Source organism: Geotrypetes seraphini, chromosome 4 (assembly GCF_902459505.1).
Source record: "Geotrypetes seraphini chromosome 4, aGeoSer1.1, whole genome shotgun sequence".
Classification (NCBI taxonomy): domain Eukaryota; kingdom Metazoa; phylum Chordata; class Amphibia; order Gymnophiona; family Dermophiidae; genus Geotrypetes; species Geotrypetes seraphini.
Genome location: NC_047087.1, coordinates 83,702,930 through 83,728,739, shown reverse-complemented (window position 1 = coordinate 83,728,739; position 25,810 = coordinate 83,702,930). Strand labels below are relative to the sequence as shown.

At 42.5% G+C, this 25,810-nt stretch overlaps 1 protein-coding gene across 1 annotated transcript in view; it reads left to right on the top strand.

Moving 5' to 3' along the window:
- ROBO2 (roundabout guidance receptor 2) overlaps positions 1 to 25,810 on the top strand; it is an 884,946-nt gene that overhangs the window by 45,560 nt on the left and 813,576 nt on the right. The window contains 1 exon segment of the mRNA XM_033941714.1: positions 18,984 to 19,310. Within this exon segment, the coding sequence (XP_033797605.1) occupies positions 18,984 to 19,310 (327 nt within the window).

Below are 25,810 nucleotides of genomic sequence, written 5' to 3'. Positions count from 1 at the left end.
ATCTCCAGTGGTGTGCCTCAAAGTTTGGTACTTGGGCCTGTCCTTTTTAACATTTTTGTAAGTGATATTATTGAAGGACTGTCAGGTAAGATTTGCCTCTTGGCCGATGATACTAAAATCTGCAGTAGAGTGGACACCCCTGTGGATGTGAATAATATGAGGAAGGACCTAGCGAAGCTCGAAGAATGGTCTGAAATTTGGCAGCTAAGATTTAATGCTAAGAATTGCAAGGTCATGCATTTAGTCTGCAAAAACCCAAGGGAATGGTACAGTTTGGGGAGTGAAGAAATTTTGTGCAAGAAAGAGGAGTGGGACTTGGGTGTGATAGTATGTGATGATCTTAAGGTGGCCAAACGGGTTGAAAAAGTGACGGCAAAAACTGGAAGGATGCTAAGATGCATAGGGAGAGGTATGACCAGTAGGAAAAAGGAGGTATCGAGACTTCATTTAGAATATTGTACACAACTCTAGAGACCATACCATCAAGAAAATATAAACAGGATGGAGCTGGTCCAGAGGAAAGCTACTAAAATGGTTGGTGGTCTTCATCAAAAAGCATAAGTGGACAGACTTAAAGATCTCAATATGTATACTTTGGAGGAAATGCAGGAGAGGGGGAGATATGATAGAGATGTTTAAATACCTCTCTTGAAAGGAAGCTCCGGAATGAGAGGTCAGGAGTAATCTAAGGAAATGCTTTTTTTACAGAAAGGGTGACTTGTGTCTGAACTCAAGAAAGCATGGGACAGGTACATAGGATCTCTTAGGGAGAGGAGGAGATAGTGGATGATGTGGATGGGCAGACTGGATGGGCTATTTGGCCTTTATCTGGCATCATGTTTCTAAGTTCTTTGAAAGCTCAAATCCTGATGTACAGTTCATAGCACAGTTGGAAAGAAAGGAAATAAAACTAAAGATTCCTAGAAAGTAATCTGTATTTACTGTACTATATTTTTGGGCTATGATTTAAACACTTGGCCAAGTGATGGACTGTACACATTAATTCCTATGTACTGTAATAGAAACATAGAAATATAGAAACATGATGGCAGATAAAGGCGAAATGGCCCATCCAGTCTGCCCATCCACTGTAACCATTATCTCTTCCTCACCCAAGCCCTTTCAATTATTCAGTGATTCTGAAAACTATCATAGCTGCTCATTTTTACTTGATCTTCATGTAACATAATCTTAAGATTAGTGCTAGGAATATTCTGCAGGTTGCTTATATGTTAATTATTTCATTCGGGCATGCACAATGAGTTAGGATGGGGTTTCCATGGGGAGAATCACCCTCATAATTGAATAGTGGCTGTAGGCTGTTTTGGTTTATTGGCTCTCTTATGTGCTATAACATGAAATTGCGAACATTTTATTGACCCTTTTGTTTAACACTTTTTCCTGCTATGCAATAGCAAGGCACCTTTGAAAACAGAAGTCTGTCTGTATATGTTTTAGAAAATGATGATTTCTGTTTCATTTCAGGAATAAACTGATTTGAATATAAGGTATAAATTGTATTTTTCCAGTTAAAGTGTTTTAAAAAAATGTTCACATCCTGGTTGTTTAGTAGATTCTGCAAATAATGGATTTTTGCTGTTTAGCTAAGTAAAACCTAGTGCTGTGTTTGGGATGCCCTGAACAATAGCCAGTTCTGAATATAATGTCCAAATGATAGATGAGTGTACTGTTATCTTCCTGCAGCTTTCCACTCTTGACTCTCTATCCTGTGCTTTTTCAGTGGCAGTATTATGTAAATCAGCCAATTAATGGCAGACAAAATGGCCTCCCTGCATCGCCATGTTTGTTGTAACAAGAAGGGCAGCACTCAAAGTCACGTACATAGTCAGTGCATGCTGTAGGCCACTGCTAGGGCATGATTAGCCCTTACTGTGGAAGACAATTGCAGAGGCATCTGCTTGGTTAATTTCATGAGAAAATTTACCAGATGGAGGCTGAAGATTTAAGTGATTAGAAGGTAGAAGATTGGAATACAAATTGGATTAAAAGAAATTAGATTGATATAAATCGAATTGAGTCACAACAGTTTGTGTTGCTCCTACCAAGGGGCAATGGATTATGGGAGAAGCAGATGCTCCAGTGAGATAGGAATTAATGTGGCTTTGACAGTCCATCTGGGAAGGCCTGACTATCGAGTACATCCCTAATCTTTCTCTCCATTTATCAATGCCATAATGTTAATTAGTACTTCATTCATTAACTTACTTGCAGAAGAAAAAAATTTCACCCTGAGCCCTTCTCTGCTTGAGAATTTGTTTTTCTGCCAAGAATTAGAAATTCTCTCTTGGCTGAGCTAGCTACAGTTGATTGTTGTTCCTGTAGGACTTTGCCATTTCCCCTTAACATGCCATAACTGTCTTGTGTTTAAGATAGCCCAAGTTTGACCCTTGTGGGATTTCTGTACCTGCATTTTATGACACACTGTAATGATTTTCCCTAAAATCTGCATTTGAACTGTTTATGTATTTATTGTATCTGATATTCAAATAATTTATGCTCGTAACTTAGCCTCTGAAAATTTACTAGGGCGGAGAGCATAACTTTACACTCAAAGGGGTCAATATTCAGCCGGTGGTGGGGAGAGGTTATTTTAGCCGCTGCTGCATTATTCCTGGATATTCATTGCTGGGCTATGTCTGGGCTGATGTACTATTAGTAATCTGTGTGGCACAGTGGTTAAAGCTACAGCTTCAACAAACTGAGGTTGTAGATTCAAACCCATGCTGCTCCTTGTGACTGGGCAACTCACTTAAGCCCACCCCCACCCCCATTGCCCCAGGTACATTATATAGATTGTAAGCCCACCAGGAGAGGGAAAAATGTTTGAGTATCTGAATAAATTCATGTAAACTGTTCTAAGCTCCCTTGGGAGAACAGTTTAGAAAATTGAATGAATAAATAAAATTGTGTATGATACCTGATGGGAAGGTGGCCAATATAATGTCAGTTTTAAAAAGGGCTCCAGGAGTCATCTGGTAAATTAGATTGCTAAGCTTGACAACAATGCTGGGCAAAATGGTAGGACAGAGTCAACATGGATTCAGTCAGAGGAAATCTTACCTTACCAAGCTGCTATATTTTTTGAGGATGTGGATAACGTTGAGCCAGTTGACATAGTGTTTCTGGATTTTCAGAAAGATTTTTAGAAAGTCCCAAATGAGAGATTCCTGAGAAAATATAAAATTCATGGGATAGGAAGCAATGTTCTGTTGTGGCTTAGGAACTGGTTGAAAGACAGTAAACAGAGAGTAGGGTTAAATGGCCAGTTCTCTAAAAGGAGAAAGATGAATATTGGAGTGCCACAGGAATCTTTACTAGGACTGGTGCTTTTTAACATTTATAAATGATTTGAAATGGAGATGCTGAGTGAGGTGATAAAATTAACAAAAGCCATTTAAAATGGCAAAATATCACAATGTTAAAATGCCTACTGGCGCCTATATAATACATGACCGAATCATGCCTACATAGGCACTTTAGGCCACCTAACACCACTATGGGCATGGCTAATCCCAGAAGTGGCATTAGGTGGCCTAAAGCGCCTATGTAGGTATGATTCATTACAAAGAATAGGCACCAGAAATGTAGGCCTGGAAAACCTGGCCTAAATTTCCGGTGCCTATCTTTCACCGAGGTGAGATTCTCTATAGGGTACTGTCGTGTGATTGACACATGATCAGCGGCCGCCGATACCGGCCCCATATAGAGAATCTAGGCCTTAATGAATAGCTAAGCTCTAGAACTCATTTGCTGGAGGATGTGGTAAAAGCTATTGGCATAGCTGGGCTTAAAAAAGGTTTGAATAATTTCTGGAGATAAAGTCCGTAAACTGTTGTTAAGGCAGACCTCGGGGAAAGCCGCCGCTTATCCCTTGGGTTGGTAACATGGAATCTTGCTGCTTCTTGGGATTCTTCCAGGTGCTTGTGACTTGACTTGGCCATTAGGAAGCAGGATACTGGGCTAGATGGATCTTTGATCTGATCCAGTATCCACAGGAATCTTTACTAGGACTTTACTAGAATCTTTACTATGTTTTTCTTGGTACTTTCCTTCATTTTGTATCCAGAGAAATATATAGCTGAAGGGGGGGGGGTATTGGGACTTGTATATTGCCTTTTTATAGTTTTACAACTACACTTAGAGCACTTCACATACAGGTACTTCAAGCATTTTCCCTTATCTATCCTGGTGGACTCACAATCTATTTAATGTACTTGGGGCAGTGGATGAATAAGTGACTTGCCCAGGGTCACAGGGAGCAGTGTGGGGGAAAGACTCCTTCTGGGTTTGTATGAGGATCCTTTGAACTCCAAGGCCCTAAATTCAGTGGACACGTTTTTCCTGGTATGTTCCCAGTGCTCAGTGTCTCCAAATAGCAAACTGATTCTATCAGTCGCTTCACTATTCAGTTAGAGTTCAAGTGAGTTAAAATTAAGAATATTTACTGATATAAAACCAGAAGGTAAACTGTGCAGAAGAAAATGCAAATTACTTCAATCTTAGAGGTAGGCAAGAGGGCACAGTAGAATTCAACTGGAGCAAGATTCTTCAGGCTTCTCCTCTTTCAAGGGTTTTTGACTCCAGTACAAAGAATCAAATTCTTTTGGTCTCCGACAAATTGTGTACATTTGATCTTGTTTTGAGGAGTCTTCTCTTCGGGTGGTGCAGTGATTGGCTTGAGGGTCTTTAGGCAACACATTCCAAAAGCACAGAACTCTCTTTTTAAAACAGATTCCTCTCCCATTTCTCTCTTTGGCCACTTTGGCGCTCTAGACCCTTGACCCTCCCCAGGAAGGTTTTCCAAAATGTTTCTTCCAAATGCCGTGGTACACATTCTCCTAATCTCAGGTCTCTAATCATTGTCCAAAGATTCCAGCAGCTCCAGCCTTGAGCTCTAGCCACTCCTCAGGGCAAGGGAACGGGGAACTAAGCTAGTAGCTCTTTTCTCTTTGTCTCAAGATTTCTTTGATACTCAGGACAGAACCCTTCGGGATTCAGGTGTTCATTCTAGATGAGTCCAAAACCCCTTGGCTGCTTGCCAAAAAAGATGAGAAAATAAAGACCTTTTTTTCTCTGTCCCTAGACCTCTTTGGTGTGTCAAAACCCCAGTTCCATGGTCTGGGCACTGTCATTACAGGATTTCAGATGTTCTAGTAGAATGGCTTTCAAGAGGAAAAACCCTATAAACCCTTCCCATACTTAGGGGGTTTTATACTTAATCATATCATCATATCTCTTTCCATATATTCCCAGAAGTGAAATATATTTAGCATAACTACTCCCCGTTTGACTGATACTCTGAAGCATTACAACTTATTGCCGACAAAAATGAATTATTCTGTGAGCTGTACAGTGAGAAATAGTGGAGAACAAGTGTTTAGCTACTCTCCATGTTCATTGATTTGAAGGGTAGGTAAGTATGTTGATAAGATATTTTTCATTAGTGGTTCAGACAGCACACATTAAGCATATTAGAAATAATGATGTTGTCTCTGTAAATTGTCTCGAGCTGACTCCATGCCATCTGCTTTTTACAGGTGTTTTCTAAACCTTCATGCACTGCTTCTCCATCTCTGCCATGAAATTATTGCTGTGATCCGCAAACAGAGGGCAAGGGATTTCAGTTCTAGAACAAAATTGAGGTAGTTCTGATCACATGTTCCCGTGCCACCCATATAACATTTTATACATGGGAAGAAAGCAAGCAGACTTGAACTTCTCACTATTGAAATTGTAGGTCACAGAATTTAAATTTCTGTGCTACTCCCTGGGTCCTTTCAAGGATTGCTGTATTCCTAAAGCCATTCAGTTTAGCTGCTAGTTAAACATGGGGCAGATTTTAAAGCAGTAGCACACCAAATCCAGTAAGAACTGAATACAAACTGACCTACGCTGCATATTCAGTTAACATAAACTGTTTAATTCTTGTAGTATCAGCACAGAGCTGTTAGTATATCTTTTACAGTTTTCATAGTGTGCATACAAATAAAACTAATATAATTTAATTTTTCTGGTGCCTGAAAGCCGCGGGTGACGTGTTTTGACCATACTCTATCAGTCTGGTATATATAAACTGTAAATGCCGCCATCAGAGCTGTTTCCTAACCTCACTATGCACTTGGTCTAGTGCTTGGCCCCCAAGTGCTGTTTAGGCTTGTGTGACAAGTAGCAGATGAAGGGATTTGGGATTTAGTTGAGGACTTTTGACTGATAGTTCAGGTCAAGTTGCATTCAGCTATAGCAGGCATTTCTTTGTCCCATGTGCACAAACTCAAGTTTGTACTTGGGGTTAAGCATGGCACTGGATTTGAGTCCTAGCTTTCCTGGTTCTTGGCCCGCTGTTCTAGTGAAAGAAAGGCTGCTCTGTCCACAGAAAGCCAAATATTCCACACAGTGTACCACAGTCTTCCTGGATAGTGAGGCATTCACACTTTTAGGGAGATTTGTCAACCAATTGTTGAATGAATGAATTCTCAGGGCTCATTATAGACTGGTTTGTCGGTGGCAAGGGTTAGGGGAACTAATCATAGACTCATTGGAAGTGGTATTGTGTTTTTCATTACACTGTAATAGCCTGATAAAGAAAAAAGTTTTGAAAAGAATGTTAAGCACAACTTTACAGATATGAGTTCCCAGATTGACATATGTGGCCTGAGTGGACATATGTGAAGATATGTTGGTGGGAGCGCAAAAAAGAGTGGAGAACCTCTGAGCAGAAATGCACGAACTAGTGGACAAGCTAGAGGACCTGGAGAATTGTACCTGGTGCAATAATTTCAGGCTGTGAGGGGTAAGCAAACCGTGCATAGATCAAGCACACTATGCATTAGGCCCTTTGGAGAGACTTTGAGACATTGTGGTCTGCCTGCAGAGCTCCACCTTGAAGGAGCATATTCTGCGGAGAGCGCCAGAGCTGGGGATGCTTAATTGGAATGGCTGCAGGACGAAGTTATATTAGGATTTGGTATCCAATACTTTTCAGAAATGAAGATCTTTTTAGTAGGTGACTTGAGCGCTGATCAAAGCTAATATCCAGTATCAATGGACTTTGGTATGGTGGTGACTTTTAATGTAGTTTATAAACGGGTCATGCAGATCCTATTGCAAAAGGATGGGTTTGAGGTGCCTGTGGAGGTTGGAGTGATGGCAGAGACTCCATCATTTCAGCGACGCCACTAGCAGAGGATTGGAAGGAGTTCTAGATCATCAGCTTCTGGCCTACGAGGAGAGGGGAACAGAGCTTGAATTTCTGGACTACTGAGAGACAATCTATATGCTCTGCGTGCTGCTTCTTTTTTTTTTTTGCACTAAACAGAGATGAGACTTTGGGTGGATGTGGTATCATGGACAGGCTATTTGGAGATGGTTTTGTATATGAGCAAATGTTGGGTTTGACTGGGTGAATTGAGTGTATGTGGTGGTTAAAATAGATCTGAGATGGGTGATTTGAAGTGATAGTGGATGGGTTGGGGGGATTGTATGTCTGCTGAGTTTGAGGGAGGTTGTCTATTATACTAGAATATCCTGTGATAATGGCTACTGGAGACAGTTACTGCCTTGTCTGTTACTGGGAGGTCATACCTGTTTTTGAACAGGGGGGGGTGGACAGGGAGGGTATGGGTATTGTGGTTTGGGTATTCAGCAGGGGAGGGTGAAGGGGTTAAAGGATGGAATGCAGTGGGCTTAAGTTTTCCTAAAGTGTGCATGGTCTTAACTGTCCCCATAAATGCAGGGCTCTCTTTAGGGAATTGGTGAGTGGCCAGATTTGCTTCCTACAGAAAACACATCTTTTAAAATCTCATGAGCAGTTAGTGATTGACCCCAGATTCTCCTTAACCTATTGGGTGTCCAGGGTAGGCTCTGCCAAGAAAAGGGGTGCCTTTCTTTACCCCACTGAGCTTTAATGTGAAGTTTGACCTAGGTATGGAGGGAGAATATATTTATTTCCTGAGAAGGTAGGGGATTGGTGTATGTGGGACAGTTTTTGGATTTGGCTAGGGAGGAAATTAAAAAATTTGGTTAGCTACCGGACCAGTATGGGTTGGGGGTCTACAGATCTTTATCCCTACCTGCAGCATATTTCTAGCTCTGGGATGCTGAGGGAGTTACTTCAAGAGCAAACTGGATTTGAAAAATTTGGGGGACTATTTCTAAGGAAGGGGTAATTTCAGAAATTTATAAGTATCTAAATACAAGAAGGGGGGGAACCCTTGCAGCGTATAGTGGCATGAGAGGCAGATTGGGGGAGTCCTTTAAATTTGATAGAATGAGAAACTATGTGGAGACACACTAGGTTCTTGAGAATGGCCACACTTTTAGTGGAGGCCTTCAAACACAGACAGTGTTTGTGTTTATTCTGCTGATGTTCTGAGACAAGGCCATTTAATCTTGTTAATGAAGTTAGCTGCTTGAGACTAAATATAGTACTATACCCCAGTCCGCATAGGGTTACCAGACATCTGTGAAAACCTGGATATGTCCTCTTTGTAAAGAATTGTCCAGGTGCTCACAGGGATTTTCAAAACCCAGCAGTTTGTCCAGGTTTTGGAAGTTCTCAAGCTCGGGGCCGTATCTGGAGGGCCTCTGCGCATGCAAGGCTTGAGGGCTAGTGTTTGTGCCCATTCATACTCTGATTCTTCCCTCTCTCCTTAAAGAATGACATGGATATGGTTTCCCGCGGTTATCCACGGGGATGGGAATGGTGATGAATTTTGTCACTATGTTATTCTCTATTTGGCATCCCTTGTTGTGTACACAAATATTGCTGTCCTCTTTACCCCGCAGCACAGATGGATGTAGCCAGCCCTAAATGAATTATTTTACTAGTTTATAAGTTGCACAGAAAAAGTAAAAGTTAAAATAGGAAATAAGTTATAGATGATAACTTATTGGACAAACCTAATATACTTTGATTAGGTTTCAGGAGTTATGCTCTCTTTATCAAACTGGTGAAAATTGAACCCAGACCTACATAAACACAATTACTCTAGTGAGTTGCAGGAATAATGTAATAATGTGCTGAATAGTTCTCAGAAAAAAATATTGGTGCAGAACTTCAGTTTGAAGAGTAGGCGTAGAAACATAGAAACATAGAAACATAGAAAGATGACGGCAGATAAGGGCCATAGCCCATCAAGTCTGCCCACACTATTTACCCACCCTCTTAAATCTACTGACCCCCTAAAGAATAATTGTAATTATACTGTCACTCTACTGACCCGCTCATTCAGTCCTAGTGACCCTATCCCTTGTAATTATACTGTCACTCTACTGACCCGCTCATTCAGTCCTAGTGACCCTATCCCTTGGCATGACCTCGTAGGGATCCCACATAGGTATCCCATTTGTTCTTGAAGTCTGAGATGCTGCGTGCCTCGACCACCTGCACTGGGAGCTCGTTCCAATGCTCAATCACTCTCTCCGTGAAGAAGTATTTCCTGGTGTCTCCACGAAACTTCCCTCCCCTGAGCTTGAGCGGATGTCCTCTTGTGGTCGAGGGTCCCCTGAGAAGAAAGATATCATCTTCCACCTCTACCCGTCCCGTGATGTACTTAAATGTCTCAATCATGTCTCCCCTCTCCCTACGCTCCTCGAGAGTGTAGAGCTGCAATTTGCTCAGTCTTTCTTCGTACGGGAGACCCTTTAGCCCCGAGACCATCCTGGTGGCCATCCGCTGAACCGATTCAACTCTGAGCACATCCTTACGGTAATGTGGCCTCCAGAATTGAACACAGTATTCCAGATGTGGTCTCACCATGGCTCTGTACAGTGGCATCATGACTTCAGGTTTCCTGTTGACGAAGCTTCTCTTGATACAGCCTATCATTTGCCGTGCTTTAGATGAAGCCTTCTCCACTTGAGTGGCTGTTTTCATGTCAGCACTGATGATTACTCCTAAGTCTCGTTCTGCCGTAGTCCTTGCTAAAGTTTCTCCATTCAGGGTGTAAGTTCTGCAAGGATTTCCGTTTCCGAGATGCATGACCTTACATTTCTTGGCGTTGAAGCCCAGCTGCCAGATCAAGGACCAACTTTCTAAAGTACGCAGGTCTTGCTCCATAGCATCCTGAAGATTATAGCCGTTTACTACATTGCATAGTTTGGCGTCATCAGCGAATAAGGTTACCTTGCCTTGGAGCCCTTGAGTCAGATCCCTAATGAATATGTTGAAGAGGAGTGGGCCCAGGACCGAACCCTGTGGTACTCCGCTGGTCACCTCTGACATTTTAGAAAGGGTACCGTTGACCACCACCCTCTGAAGTCTGCCACTAAGCCAATCTTTAACCCATGCAGTTAGAGTCTGTCCTAATCCCATAGAATTCATCTTGTTCAGCAGCCTGCGGTGTGGGACGCTGTCAAACGCTTTGCTGAAGTCCAGGTACACGACGTCCAAGGACTCTCCTGAGTCTAGTCTTCTTGTTACCCAGTCAAAGAAGCTTATTAGATTGGACTGGCATGACCTACCCTTGGTGAATCCATGTTGGCTGGGATCCCGGAGATTTCCCTCGTTCAGGATCGTATCTAATTTATACTTAATTAGTGTTTCCATGAGTTTGCACACTATTGAGGTGAGGCTTACCGGTCTATAGTTCGCAGCCTCAGCCTTGCAACCCTTTTTATGTAGAGGAACGACATTGGCTGTTTTCCAGTCCAACGGAACTTTCCCCGTACTTAATGAGAGATTGAAGAGCACCGCCAACGGTTCTGCCAGGACATCTCTCAATTCTCTGAGCACTCTTGGGTGTAAATTGTCCGGTCCCATGGCCTTGTTTACCTTTAGCCTTGCCAGTTCGTTGTAGACGTCCCCAGGAGTGAACTCAACGTTCTGAAACGGGTCATCTACGTCTTGTATTATCATCAACTGTGGTCCGTGTCCCGGTGCTTCGCAGGTGAAGACTGAGCAGAAATATTCATTTAGTAGTTCTGCTTTTTCTGAATCCGCCACCGCGTAGTTTCCGTCCGGTTGTCTAAGGCGTACTATACCGTCTGTGTTCCTTTTCCTATCGCTGATATACCTAAAGAAGGCTTTGTCCCCTTTTTTAATGTTTTTTGCCAGAGTTTCCTCCACTCGACGTTTGGCCTCCCTAACTGCTGTTTTGACCGCTGCCGATCTGGTTTTATATTCTACTTTAGTTTCTCTTCTCTGGGTGCGTTTGTAGGAAAGAAATGCTTTTTTCTTCTCCTTAATGAGGAGTGAGATCTCTTCAGTGAACCATTGGGGTTTGTTGTTTCTTTGCCGTTTATCTTCTGATTTTATGTAGCGATTAGTTGCTTCGTGTATGGATGATTTCAGGTACGACCACATAGTTTCCACATTGTCGGTCTCTTCTTGGTCCTGTAGCGTCTGATGAACATGATCTCCCATACGTGCGAAGTCGGCGCCCCGAAAGTTGAGCACCTTTGTTTTTGTGATTGATTTAGGGGATCCTTTCCCAATGTTGAACCATACCATGTTATGGTCGCTGGAGGCTAGCGTATCTCCCACCGAGACCTCTGAGATGCTTTCCCCGTTTGTGAGCACCAGGTCCAGGATCGTCTGGGCCCTAGTGGGCTCCGTTACCATCTGTCTGAGATGTACTCCTTTTATGGAGTTCAGAAGCCTCCTGCTGCTGCTTGTTGCTGCTGAAAATGTGTTCCAGTCTGCGTCAGGCATATTGAAGTCCCCTAGCAGCACAGTGTCACCCCGTAGAGTTATATTCTCTATGTCTTCAATTAATTCTGCGTCCATGTTTTCCGGTTGTCTTGGAGGTCTGTATACCACACCAAGATACAGGCATTTTTTACTACCTCGTGCCAGGTTAACCCAGAGGGACTCCCCGGTATACTTAACATCAGTGATCCTGGTAGTTTTGATGTCTTCCTTAATGTATAGTGCTACCCCTCCACCTAACCTGCCCTCTCTGTCCTGACGAAGTAGATTGTACCCCGGTATAGCCATATCCCACCCATGTGCGTCAGTGAACCAAGTCTCGGATATTGCCACCACGTCCAGGTTGGCATCCCTTATTTCAGTTTCTAGTTCTAGAATTTTATTGCCTAAACTGTGTGCATTAACATACATGGCCCTCCACACTTTGTGTTTGCTGAGTCCCTGTAAGGCTATTCCTGACCGAGTCTGTGTGGCTCCAAGAGAACTGTTTGCATATTGGGTCCTTACCTCGGAATCTGAGTGTCGACTCGTCCCATCAGGATAGTTCCTTTCCACCCCAGTATATGAGTAGGTCCCCTCCCCCAACTTACCTAGTTTAAAGCCCTGCGAAGTAGGCGGGCTAGTCGGTGTCCGAAGACGTTCTTACCTCTGCTGGTCAAATGGAGTCCGTCTGGTCCCTGTAGTCCTTGCAGCGCCTCTCTATGATCAAGGAATCCGAAGTTCATATCTCGACACCATCCTCGTAGCCATTCGTTCGTTCTCAGGATGCATTCATCTCTGGCTCTTCCCTTGCCTCTAACTGGTAGGATTGATGAGAAGACTACCTGCGCGCTTGTCTGCTTCAGCCTCTCACCCAAGGCTCCGAAGTCTCTGGCGATGGTTTCTGGGGTGTTCCTGGCAGTGTCATTCGTACCTATATGGATAAGAAGCATAGGAAAATGGTCATGAGGTGTAAGTAATTTCCCTAGGCTGGTGGTGATGTCCCGTATTTTGGCACCAGGCAGACAGCAAACCTCTCTTGATTGTGCATCCGGTCTGCAGATTGGTCCCTCGGTGCCCCTCAGCATGGAGTCCCCGATGACTATAACTCTGCGCTTCTTCCGTTGTGGAGGAGGAGGAAGTCGGTCAGCAGATGGGGTTGCGTGTTGGGCCTGTTCTTCGAGTTCTTCGTGCTGGGCCTGCTCCTGTACCTTGTCGGCAGCTTCTTCCTGAAGAATCTGGAATCTATTCTTCAGGACGAGATGAGGGGTTGATGTAGGGTCGGCCTGTTGGGGAGAAAAAGAAGAGGATGAAGAGATTGAAAAAAGGAGGGGGGATCTTCTATGTTTACCTGTGGAAGAGGTCACCAACTGCCAGGTGTCATTGCCGCCAGCCATTTCCTGTAACCCAAATGTTGGCTTCAAAACTGATGATTTGGGTGTCTCAAGGATGGACTTGTCGTGGGTCTGCTCTGTAATTTGGGACAACTCCTGAACGGCTCCGTCGATGTAGGCCTCATCCTCTCGGATGCTTCTCAGGCGAACCACCTCCTCCCTGAGGCTCCGCAGTTCTTGCATGAGGGCTCCATCCAGCTGAGCAGCCTCCTCTGTCTGCGTGGAGACTGTAGTGTAGTGTCGGGGGATGGATTCGGTCTGCACGGAGACCTCTGTCCACCGCCCTGAGTCCTCCTCCCTTCGTTCGCCGTCCGTGATCTCCTCCAGGGTCCCCATGGTGACTGGAATGCTGGATGTGGTTGTACCCTTGGCGCTTCTAGTCCTCCCTGCCATCTTCAAGTTGTGAATTAGGTCAGCCTGTCAGTAAATTAGAAAAAGAAAGGAGAGTTAGAAAAAAATCCTGCTGAGAGCTAGTGCGAGATTATGAAAGATTTAGGTGTCTGAGAGAATAAGAAGTTAAGAGCTGAGGGTATCTGAAAGGGGTTAGCTGAGTGTGAGTTAGCTTGGCGTGCAGCTAGCTGAAAGAATAGAGAGAGAAGAGAAGAATGGGAACAGAAGAAAAGGTATTATATTTTTTTTTTTTTTTAGTTAGAAGTTTAGAGTTCTCTGCTGGGCTGCCTGTGCTCCTTCTAAGGCTCCTTCGCAAGCCTTCGCCGCGCGCCGAACGGCCGCGCGCCGTTGGCACCCCCCTCTTAAGGGGGAGTCCGGCGCTGGTGTCGCGGCTGGTGACGCGGGTGAGCGGAGCTAACTCTCGCCGCTACCCGCTCCTCACCGCCGCACCTCTCCTCTCCCGGCTCCCTGAAAAAAAAGCTGTTGCTGTTTTTTCTTCAGCCACGCGGCTGCTGTGGCGTCCTTCTCGCCGGCTCCCTTCTCTTAAGGGGGAGTCCGGCGCTGGTGTCGCGGCTGGTGACGCGGGTGGGCGGAGCTAACTCTCGCCGCTACCCGCTCCTCACCGCCGCACCTCTCCTCTCCCGGCTCCCTGAAAAAAAAGCTGTTGCTGTTTTTTCTTCAGCCACGCGGCTGCTGTGGCGTCCTTCTTCTCGCCGGCTCCCTTCTCTTAAGGGGGAGTCCGGCGCTGGTGTCGCGGCTGGTGACGCGGGTGGGCGGAGCTAACTCTCGCCGCTACCCGCTCCTCACCGCCGCACCTCTCCTCTCCCGGCTCCCTGAAAAAAAAGCTGTTGCTGTTTTTTCTTCAGCCACGCGGCTGCTGTGGCGTCCTTCTTCTCGCCGGCTCCCTTCTCTTAAGGGGGAGTCCGGCGCTGGTGTCGCGGCTGGTGACGCGGGTGGGCGGAGCTAACTCTCGCCGCTACCCGCTCCTCACCGCCGCACCTCTCCTCTCCCGGCTCCCTGAAAAAAAAGCTGTTGTTTTTTCTTCAGCCACGCGGCTGCTGTGGCGTCCTTCTTCTCGCCGGCTCCCTTCTCTTAAGGGGGAGTCCGGCGCTGGTGTCGCGGCTGGTGACGCGGGTGGGCGGAGCTAACTCTCGCCGCTACCCGCTCCTCACCGCCGCACCTCTCCTCTCCCGGCTCCCTGAAAGACTGAACAGCCATCAAAATATCCCACAAGAGACCATTTAAAAAGCGTGTTAGATGACCTGAATTAAAATGAAATGAAACTAGAAATCAGGTGTTTACCATAATCTGTTAAAAAAAATAGCTTTTAAAGTGTTCTACCTGAGCTAGGAGAATACTTGCCTGTGGTTACAAAAATAAAAGCATAGACTGAGTTAATCTAATGGAAACTTGTGCTTTTCCATCAACTGGAAAAGAGCTGCTCCTGTGTCTTGGGGCAATTGCTGAATTATCAGAGGATAAAGACCCTACTGTAGTTCTAACCATAACAGTGAGTACTTTATGTAGTTAATTAATTGTACAGTCTCTGTCACAGAGTACTTAGCAGAGATGAAATGATGCCTTTGGATGTAAATGCTATTTAAAGAATAGCTCTAACATGAAAAGGATATCCTTTTTTTTAATGTTTCATTTGGCAATGGGGGCTGCTTCAAATATCGGATTCCTCTTTATCCATGCTGAAATAGACCAGCCAAGTGGAAATATGAGGTCTGACAGTTAAGTTCATGAGCTCATTCTAGAAAAAGTACAACTTACCTCACTGCTGAATATCACTATGGTCACCTTCAAAGTACTCCCCTTGGGAACCGATGCCAGCGCCTAGTCCACTCTTCAAAGCAATTTTGGAACTCTTTTTCTGGAATGTTCATCAGAGCTATTGTATTACCTTTGATGTCTTGAAGGTCATCAAAATGTCTTCCTTTCAATATTTCCTTTATCTTCGGATAAAGGAAAAAGTCATTGGGGGCCAGATCAAGTAAGTGGGGAGGGTGTTCTAATACAGTTATTTGTGTACTGGCTAAAAACTCCCTCAATGTGAGCTGGTGCATTGTCGTGACGCAAGACCATGAGTTCTTGGCAAAAAGTTCATGTCGTTTTCATCTAACTTTTTCATGCAGCCTTTTCAGCACTTCCAAATAGTAAACTTGGTTAACTGTTTGTCCAGTTGATACAGACTGATAATGAATAATCCCTCCGATATCAAAAAAGGTTGGCAACATTGTTTTGACTCTTGATTTTGACTGACGGAACTTTGTTGGTCATGGAGAATTGGTTGACTTCAATTGTGCAGTTTGACATTTTGTTTCAGGGTCGTATTGGTATACCCATATTTCATCAGCAGTGATAACACAGCCCAAAACATCGTCTTGCCTCTCCAAAAAGTCTTGGCAAACTTCAACTCTCCTTTGCTTTTGTTCATTGGTGAGCTCCTTCAGGACCAGTTTTTCACACACCTTTCTCATGCCAGGATTTCCAGTTAAGATTTTCCTATTTCTCTATCAAAGTTTACTTGGTTTGCTATGCTGATGCTATGGTATGCTGATGAGTTTGATGCATAAGTAGACAAATTTTTGCAATGTTTATGTCAGTTCTACTCGTTACTGGCCATCTTGAACTCTCTTCATTAGTGACGCTTTCTCTCCCCTCAGAAAAACGTTTATTCAATTTGTACACTGCCATTTTCTTCATGGCATTCTTCCCATAAACTTGGACTAACATGTCCCTGATTTTACTTCCATTCTTGCCAAGTTTAACAAGAAATTTTAATGTTTGTTCATTGCTCTAATTAAAGCTCCGACATTCTTGCGACGGCACATAAAAACATGCAACAACAATAATGAGCACCACTCAGCAAGACACCGCCACATGTTGACATGTGCACAGCTGTGAGACACTATCTATCAAGGTTATGAAACCTTACTGAGCTTTTTGTTCAGTGTTGACAATGTAAGCGCACGATGGAAAGTTCATGAACTTAATTGTCAGACCTCGTATACCTTGATTCCAACAGTGCAAGTCAGAGCTAATACCTTCTGCATCCATTAGATTATTTGTAGAGCGCTACCAGACATATGCAATGTTGTACTGGTACAGCAGGTAGTCTAGCAGTAGCTACCAGGCAGAGCCGATCTGGAGAAAGGGGTGATCTTGGACCCCTCCCGGAGCATTCTGAAGACTAAAGATGTGGTAAGTCAGGGACTGAGGATTCACTGTCCAGAGCAGACGACTTAGTTCAGGAAGCTGAGCAGACTGCAGTAGAGGTTTCTACCATGGGCTGGGAAGGTAAATGCTCAGATGCTCATGGAATTCCTTAATGTTGTCAGCTAAATTATGCCACAATATTCACTGCTGGGCCATATCTGGGTACTGAATATTGGGGCATAATTCTGGGTGACCTGGCTGTCCAGAGTTTATGTGGGCCCCGGTTGAATTTTGGGCTGGAGCCTGCATTTTCTTTGTAGAAAAATTTTTTTAAACTCGTGCCCCTCCTACCCCCTCACAAATGCCTCCTTTCTACTCATCCCCAACCCCCACCTGGTTACCCCCTCCCGATTTGTAGATAGGCCCCCTGGCTGTACTCCCACTAAGGATTGTCTGGGTGCATGCAGATTTTTTCTCATATGAGCAACAAGTTCTAAAAAGTCTTTTTTGTGTAAGCAACAAGTTCTAAAAACCAACAGTTTTCCAAATTTGCAAGTATTTTTGAGTGACCATATAAAATCTATGAGGGACGCTCCTAGAATGTGTGAGTGATTGCTCACAAGCTCAGCTTACAGGGAAAATAGCCCCCAGGCCTACCCATATACGTGGTGGTCCAGTGGGGGTCTTTGGGGATGAGAGCACAGCCCCTTTGCTCCTGTCCCCTCATGGTATCTTGTCAAAATGGCTGCTGTGACCTCTCATGGCAGCTCGTTGTTGTACAGCTTTTGAACTGTGCTAAATTCACCCGTATAAGCCCCGGTTCCTCCCCAGCACTGCCCCCTTGTCTGCCCCTGACCGACCCACTTTTTGGGGAGCCAGTCAAAGCCGATATTCAGCGGCACTGCTGAATATTGGGCCCACTTATATGCTTCAGATCTAATAATACTATTCTTTGTGGATTACACTGAAAACATTTAAAACAATATTAAAGGACAGTGGTCTTCATTCATTTTCAAGCTTGGGCCACTTTGGATTCTAATTAGCTGAAGGAGAGCTGCCAAATATCTTTCCTTGCAAGGCCATGACTCAACTGACTAGTATGTGTCAATTGATATCAGCCCACCTTCAAACTTCATTGGAGGGTATCTTCAAGGTTATAAGCAATTCCAAATGAATTCTCTCTTTTCTACTGAGAAATGCTTTGTCCTTCAAGCATGTGACTCTTTCCTCTCATCTACTTTCCCCTTTCTGTCCTAAACCTAGGTTGAAAGGCAGCGTGTCAGACAAGAAAGAAACCCCCCCCCAAAAAAAAAAAAACACAAAATAAAAAACCCAACAACAAAAACCAAAGACAATGGGGACCACCATTGACTCTCGCAGGCCTTGCATTGAAGGACACTGGCATATGACATTGCAGAATTACATATATGAGGGGGTGCTGAAATGTTCTTAGCCCAACCAACCACCTTCCTAAATTCTGAGTGTTATTTTGCCGCTGTAGCTGAAAAGAGTGTTATCTTATTTTGTTAAGTGCCAATTTGCAGAAACAAAATTCTGTGTTTTGACATTGTTTCAGATCGTTGATTGAACCATATCTATGTTGTTCTCTTCTTGATTGAGATGAGAACTTTTCAGCACCCCTTTGAATATCTACTAAATACCTACCTTCTAAAAATGAAACCCATTCTAAAACAGCAGACTTGCATCATAGTGTATGTGACATTATTTACATATAATGATAGCATCTCTCTTGTTTATTTTGCCCTTTGTACATTAGTTTTATGGATCATTAAAAAAATTAATGCAGTTGAAATATGTTTTGAAAATGAACTGTTTTAAAGAAAGCCCTCAGTGCAACCAAGATTAAGTGTAGAATACAATACGTTTGACCACCGATGCATGAATTTTAATTAGTGAATTTTGGTATGGGTGTTTTAGAAGTTGTCTGCATATTACAGAAGTGTTTTGATGGATGATACCCAAGTCTTAGTGTAATGATCCAGCTACCAGTGAGATTACATTCCATTCACAGAACAGCATAAACTTTAAAGGCTGTGATTACTGTCTACAGCTGTATTTCTCAAGCTGGTCTTGAAGACCCCCCTCCCCTTATCCAGTCAAGAGATTCATAATGAATATGCATGAGATAAATCTGCATATTATGGAAGGAGGGCATGCAGATTTATTCATGCATATTCATTAAGAATATCCTGCTAATCACATTGACTAAGGGGTATTCCAGAACTAGTTTGAGAAACACTGACAGTAGCTATAGCTTGTCTTTATTTTTACCCCTTTCATCTTTTGACATTTCCAAAAAGATAACATATATTATCAAGCAAACAAATGTGCAAAACTTAATTAAAAATAAAAACTTTTGTATTTTCCAGGATCTCGTCTTCGACAGGAAGACTTCCCTCCTCGCATTGTTGAACACCCTTCTGATGTTATTGTCTCTAAAGGGGAGCCAACAACTCTGAATTGTAAAGCTGAAGGAAGGCCAGCTCCTACCATTGAGTGGTACAAAGATGGAGAGAGGGTAGAGACTGACAAAGATGACCCCCGATCCCACCGGATGCTGTTGCCCAGTGGATCTTTATTTTTTTTACGCATTGTGCATGGACGCAGGAGTAAACCTGATGAAGGAAGCTATATTTGTGTGGCAAGGAACTATCTCGGTGAAGCTGTGAGCCGCAATGCATCGCTGGAAGTGGCATGTAAGTGAATTGCAAACTTTCTAATATAATTCTATTTGGGACCAGTTTTTGATCTAACCAGTCACCAGGCTGACAAAAAATCAAAATCAAATGTGTTTTTCATCTTTATAATTCTTTGCAGTGACCTGTGTTTAAAATGTTTTACAGACTTCTGTTTTGCTTTTCTACTTTTTTCTGCTTGAAATTTCTTGGTTGCATGTCCCTGGAAGATCAGGGTTACTATTCCTTTAATACAAGGCCTGTGAGCCAGACCTTTTGGGTGGCCCGCATACCTATCTGGGATTCCATACCACCTTCCTGGCAAGATCTGATAGTCGCTTCCCTCTTTTCCTCCCAGCAACCGCTCTTTCACAATTCAGGTCGCCAGTAACGTGAGTGAACTAAACCTTCTGCCTTCAGCGGCTCGGAAGCTTTTCCCTCTTGTTACTGCTTCCTGTCTCCGCAAAAGTGGAAGCAGTAGCAGAAAGAAAACTTCCAAGCTGCAGAAAGCAGCATGTTTAGTTCACTCATGCTGCTTGAAGAGTGAAAGAGTAGCTGCCAGGAAGGAGAAGGGAAAGCATGTACCAGTTCTGGGGGGGGGGGGGGTTTGCACAAGGGGGGGGATCACAGGGGGATAGTTCCCTTATTATCAGTTTGCATGTTTTTGCTCCAAGAAGCAAGAGCCAGCTTAGTTCAAGAACCAATTTTCCTTATCTTTGATGCTGGCTCGATGCTTGCTCAGGGGGGGAAGAGAGAGAGAGAGATGCTTGCTTCGGGGAGGGGGTTATAAGGAGAGAAATGCTTTCTCTATGGAGGGGGATAGGGGGGAGAGAGTTGCTTGCTCTGGGGGGTATAGTTGAGAGAGAGAGAGAGAAATGTAAACATATGACTACAACTATAAAAGACAGACCAAGATTTTTGTCATTTTGATTGTTGATGATGTGCTTTGCAGCTCATTAATTGGAGCTGAAATGTTTGCAATTATTGATTATTTTATGATTCTTTTTTGTCAGCTGTATCACATGTTAAGTGATTTTTATTCTGGTACCATATTAAATACTTTTTTTCTTCTAATAAAAGATGCATTAATACATACTTTTAGTTTTATTACAGGTTGAGAATTGAGAGTAAGCGAGTCAGACAAGGAATTTGAGGTAGAGAGACTGGTGATATGCAGATACAGAGTGGGGAATGTTTAGTAGAGAGTCGAGGGTAAGGCTTGGTATAGGTGTCTTTTCAGAGCTAGTGAGGATTGGCGTCACTGACACACGCTGGTCAGCAGTGTTGCAATCCCATGTGGGAAAATATTTGGAGGCTCACCTTCGGCTCATTTGAATCCAAAATGGTCCCCGCTCAAAAATTAGCAAAGACCACTGCTTTAAGAGAAGGAAAAGGATACATTGTAGTTGCTGTAGGAATAGTAATGGTTTCAAATTCATGCATAATCGTGTTTGATTGATACTTTTATTGTGTTTTAACCGTTCCTTCATTCATTTGTCTTCTCATAAACCAAGTCTCTCTTCCAGTCAGAATATTGTTTCTTCAGGTTATCTGCAAACATGGGATTGGGAACTTAGGGTTGAAGTTATCATTTTGGACTACTGTTAAGGAATATTATTTTTACCACTATGAAACTCCTGCTGTTTTACCATAAGTACCATTTAATGCAATGAGACCTAGGCCCTCTTTTTTACAAAGGCGCTTTAGCGTGCGCTGAATCAATGTGTGCGCTAATCGCTAACACGTCCATAGGATAACATGCACATGCTAGAGTTTAGTGCGCAATAATATTTAGTGCTCACTAAAAAGCATAGCGCACCTTTGTAAAAGAGGGGGCTAGTTACTAATAACCTGGGTTGACAATAAAATAACCCTTCTTAATAATAGTCCATATTGATAACTTCCTCTATTAGAATTTAGATAATTTAGGAAGAAAAAAGAAAGCTGTTTATTGAATAAATGTCAGAAAAATTCCATTACCCCTTGTTCTCTCTTATCCCTCCCCTTGTTAGCCTTGGATTATCTAGTCTATTTTTGTATTTGTGCAATTGTATGTATATGATTCAATCGGAAAAAAAAAATACCCAACGATAGAACCTGCAGTGTAAAACAAAACAGTGACAAAACAACAAAATCCAAATAGCACCAAAAGGTTCCACATAGGAAATGAAGCAGCAAAACAACAAAAAGATTGTGGAACAGAAGATCGGAGGTACCAGTTTGTAGTTTAATAAGCATTCAAATTACTTAAAAGCAATAATCATAAAAACAATCCATAAAGGGTGTATACAGTCACAAGTGACCCACAAGATAAAACCCCAAAAATGTATACAATAAAAATTGAACCTACTACTTAACTAAACAAGCAGTTACTTCACAAAAATGCTGCAACAAACAATTGTATTTTTAATAAGAAAGCCAACGTTATTGACTGCATAAGTTTTCACATCTCTTGGCAATACTTCATGGAAAGCATCTTTACAGTACTTGAAGCCATTGGCATATCTAAAAGCAAGTCTTGTTTAGTAATATGGTACAATTTTGTCACCCTCCAATAGAAACATAGAAAATGAGGGCAGAAAAGGGCCACGGCCCACCTAGTCTGCCCACTCTGATGACCCACCCCCTAACTTCCTCCATGAAGTGATCCCATATACCTATCCCATTTTTTTCTTAAAATCTGGCACGCTGCTGGCCTCAATTACCTGTAATGGAAGATTATTCCAGCGATCTACCACCCTTTCGGTGAAGAAATATTTTCTGGTGTCACCGTGAAATTTCCTCCCCCCCCCTGATTTTCAACAGATGCCCTCTTATTGCCATGGGCCCTTTAAGAAAAAAGATATCTTCTTCCACCTCGATCATGTCTCCCCTCTCTCTGCGTTCCTCGAGTGAGTATAGCTGTAACTTACCCAGCCGTTCCTCATATGAGAGATCCTTGAGTCCCGAGAAAATGGAATACGTTTTAGCAATAATCTTCAAAACAACAAAAAGATTGTGGAACAGAAGATCGGATGTACCGGTTTGTAGTTTAATAAGTGTCCGCATAACTTAAAAACAATGATCATAAAATCAGTCCACAAAAGGTACAGTCACAAATGACCCACAGCATAGAAACCAAATAATGTATACAACAAAAATGACCCAACATGAGCCATGTTTCGGTAGAATAAAAATGTCTTCCTCTGGAGTCTTACATGGTCCTTGGCTATCTTAAATATAAAAACATAAAAGTCACTAAAGATCCAAATCATTACACCAGCCTGCATTGTAGTCTTGTGAGCTGCGCTGCTTGTTTGTAGCCTCTTAACTACTTGGATTTTTTGTGACATGTTTTTATATTTAAGACAGCCAAGGAACCTGTAAGACCCCTGAGGGTGGCATATAATATTATTGACCCATTTGAATGATGACCCATTATCAGCTCTGGCCTGATTTACTGTAATTCAGTAAATCCTTTTATAAATTGAGCATTTATGAATAAAGATGGTTTGCTTTGCCATTGGCTTAAAGTCTGTTAAGAAGTCTGAACAGGATGCTTTTGGTTCACTTAGAATATGACTTCAAGGAGTTAAGGAAGGGGAGGGGCTTCCCTTTTAAAAATGAATTTTTGAACTGGTGAAATGTGTATTCTCTGGGCCTATGCTAATTAAATATATTTAGGGCTTCTGATTTTAGGTTTTAATAAAAAAAAGCAAACGTAAATTGACATTAATGGATAAACACTGGAAAAATACCACTTCCCCTGGCTTGTCTTGCAGCCTCCATTTAGGTCTCTTTTTACAAAGCCGAAGTAGCAAGTGCTGGCATGGCAAATGCAACACAGCCCATAGGAATTGAATGGGCTGTGTCGCATTTTCCACCCAGGACTCATTACTGCAGCTTTATAAAAAGGGTCGTTTTAGTTTTATATCTTTTGGGCTCTAACAACTTTAGCATGACACAAACGTACATGTCAGATTCCACCAGTAAAGGTCCCCAGCAATAGTACTGTAGCAGAAATCCACTGGTCGGTTTTAGGTACTCTTAATAAAGCCCTATTGTAGAAAATAAGCAACTAAAATTACAATTCATAAACACGTAGAAACAGACATGCTAATTATATTCTAGTCCTACCGTCTAAATTGCTGCTAATGGAGACTTATGTGATCTGTGTGCACTAAAAGGAGGTATCTGTCACACTGTTTTTTATCCTTAACTTACAACTCTTGATATGGAAACTGAATATGCAAAAGGAAATAAGTATTTATGACGGGAGTAGGTTCTTCCAAACCCTTTCCGTTTGCTGATGTTTCTATATGGTTACTGCAAATGGGCAGACTAGATAGGCCATATGGTCTTTATCTGCCGTCATGTTTCTATGTTTCTCATTTCAATCAAACGTAAAATTCTCTATACTGTCTTGAAAACCGTTTAGCTTATGGTAATTTTTCAGGTCTTAAACTAAATCTGGAAAAATGAGAAGCCTTGGATATTAATGGCAAACTTCAAGAAAATTGGGTAAACATTCTTATGTAATGGATAGATGGTAGTATTAAATATCTAGGGATAGATGGTCCTTAAGAATTCTAGAACTTTACATTGCATTAGTGATTTCTATTCCGCCATTACCTTGTGGTTCAAGGCAGATTACAAATGAGTTGTCGGGACATTTAGGGGTTGTCTGGACTTATTCGGAGGTGATAAGGGTGAAGTGGATTGCAAATGGGGCTTGAGATGGATCTTGCTGTGTTAGTTTGTCTTTATGGTGTAAATCAACTCAAACATCGAACTGTGGACAGAAAGCTAAATGAAGTTCCCTTTGTTATGACAAGGGAGAATGGATCTACTTAAAATGATTCTGATCCTTGAACTATTGATTGGCCAGTATTCAGCCTGCAGTGACCAACATTTTGTGAAACACTGACTGCTGCAGGCTCATTTAGAACAGTATATTTTTTTTTGTACCTGGACATCGGTGCTGAATATTCAGTTCATTGATGGTTCCTGGAAGTTTTCTGGGTACTGCTAGGATTGAGTGCCAGTGCTTGGATAACAAGCAGGGCAAGTTGGGACAACTTGATATCTAGCTCAGCTTGCTAGATAACTTATCTGTTCACTGATACTGTCAGTGATACCCTGATAACATCTGGTTCCACTTTTGTTATGCCCCTAGAATATCCTAGCGGTACCCAGATAGGGCTGGAGTTAATCAAACCTGATGTTCTCTGGAATTTTCCAGTTAAATTCAGAGTATTATCCCATGCTGCTGAGTATTATCCCATGAGCTAGTCACCATGAGTTAACTGGTTAAGAGCTATAACTTTGGGTTTGGGATTTACACCTTTTTTCAATTGTAGTTCCAAGAAGTTATATTCAGGGTCAGTAGGTATGTTTCTATCCCCATAGGGCCTACAAGCTAAGTTGAACATATGCACATGTATGTTTGTAAACTGGCTAATATACACAGTACATATGCACTAGCACATGAACATATATTGAAGAGCCATCTTTCTTAATATGTTCTGAAATACCAGCCTATATATGTTTATGTTGCCATGTTATGCCTATTGATATTTAAGACATTTATTAATCTAAAATGCATGATATTTCTACACGTATTTAAGAAGAGGTTCTACATTGGCAGAACTTCCCAAACTATGGGTTGGGACCACAGATGGGGGTCTCAGGACCTGTGTTTGAGGTCACAACCTAGGTGGGCTCTCCATTGGTGCCTAATTATTTTGTATCTCTTGGGTGTTGCAGTCTTATTTGGCCGCAATCATGGGGTCACAGCCAATAAAAAAGATAAGCAGATCTTGAGATGTCTTGACCTTTAAATCTCAATTCAAATTTGTACATCTTTTTTAAAATGCCACACTATGGACTAAATTCTATAAATGACACTCAAGTTTAGATACCGATAAAATTAGTGCCAAGTGCTATTCCATAAATGGCACTCAGAGTTGGGCACCGTTTATAAAATAACATTCATGCCAGGATCCACACCCAGTTTTGGGCATAAGGATCTACACCAGCTGAAGCCTGGTGTAAATTCTCATGCCTAAATTAGGCGTAGATCTTGTAACTCTGCATGAAAATTTCAGGAATGCCTCTGATCTGCTCATGCCCCTTTTTCTGGTCCACACATAAAATTTACACGCAGAATCCGACACCTAAAGATATACAGATAAATGTAAATTGCTGTCAATTAGTGCTAATTGATTATTAGCTATCAATTATCATTGCTAATTGATTCATTTGTCGAGTAAATTATGTATGTAAATTGGGTGCCTGCCCAAATTTGTATGTGCAATTCTGAGCACCATATATAGTTTCAAGTTTATTAGTTTTTTATATACTGCCTATCAAGATTATCTAAGCGGTATACAATCGGGTACTTGAGTATGTTCCCTATTTGTCCTGGTGGACTCACAATCTATCTAACGTACCTGAGGCTATGGAGGACTGAGTGACTTGCCCAGGGTCACAAGTAGTAGCGCGAGGTTTGAACCCACAACTCCAAGGTGCTGAGGCTGTAG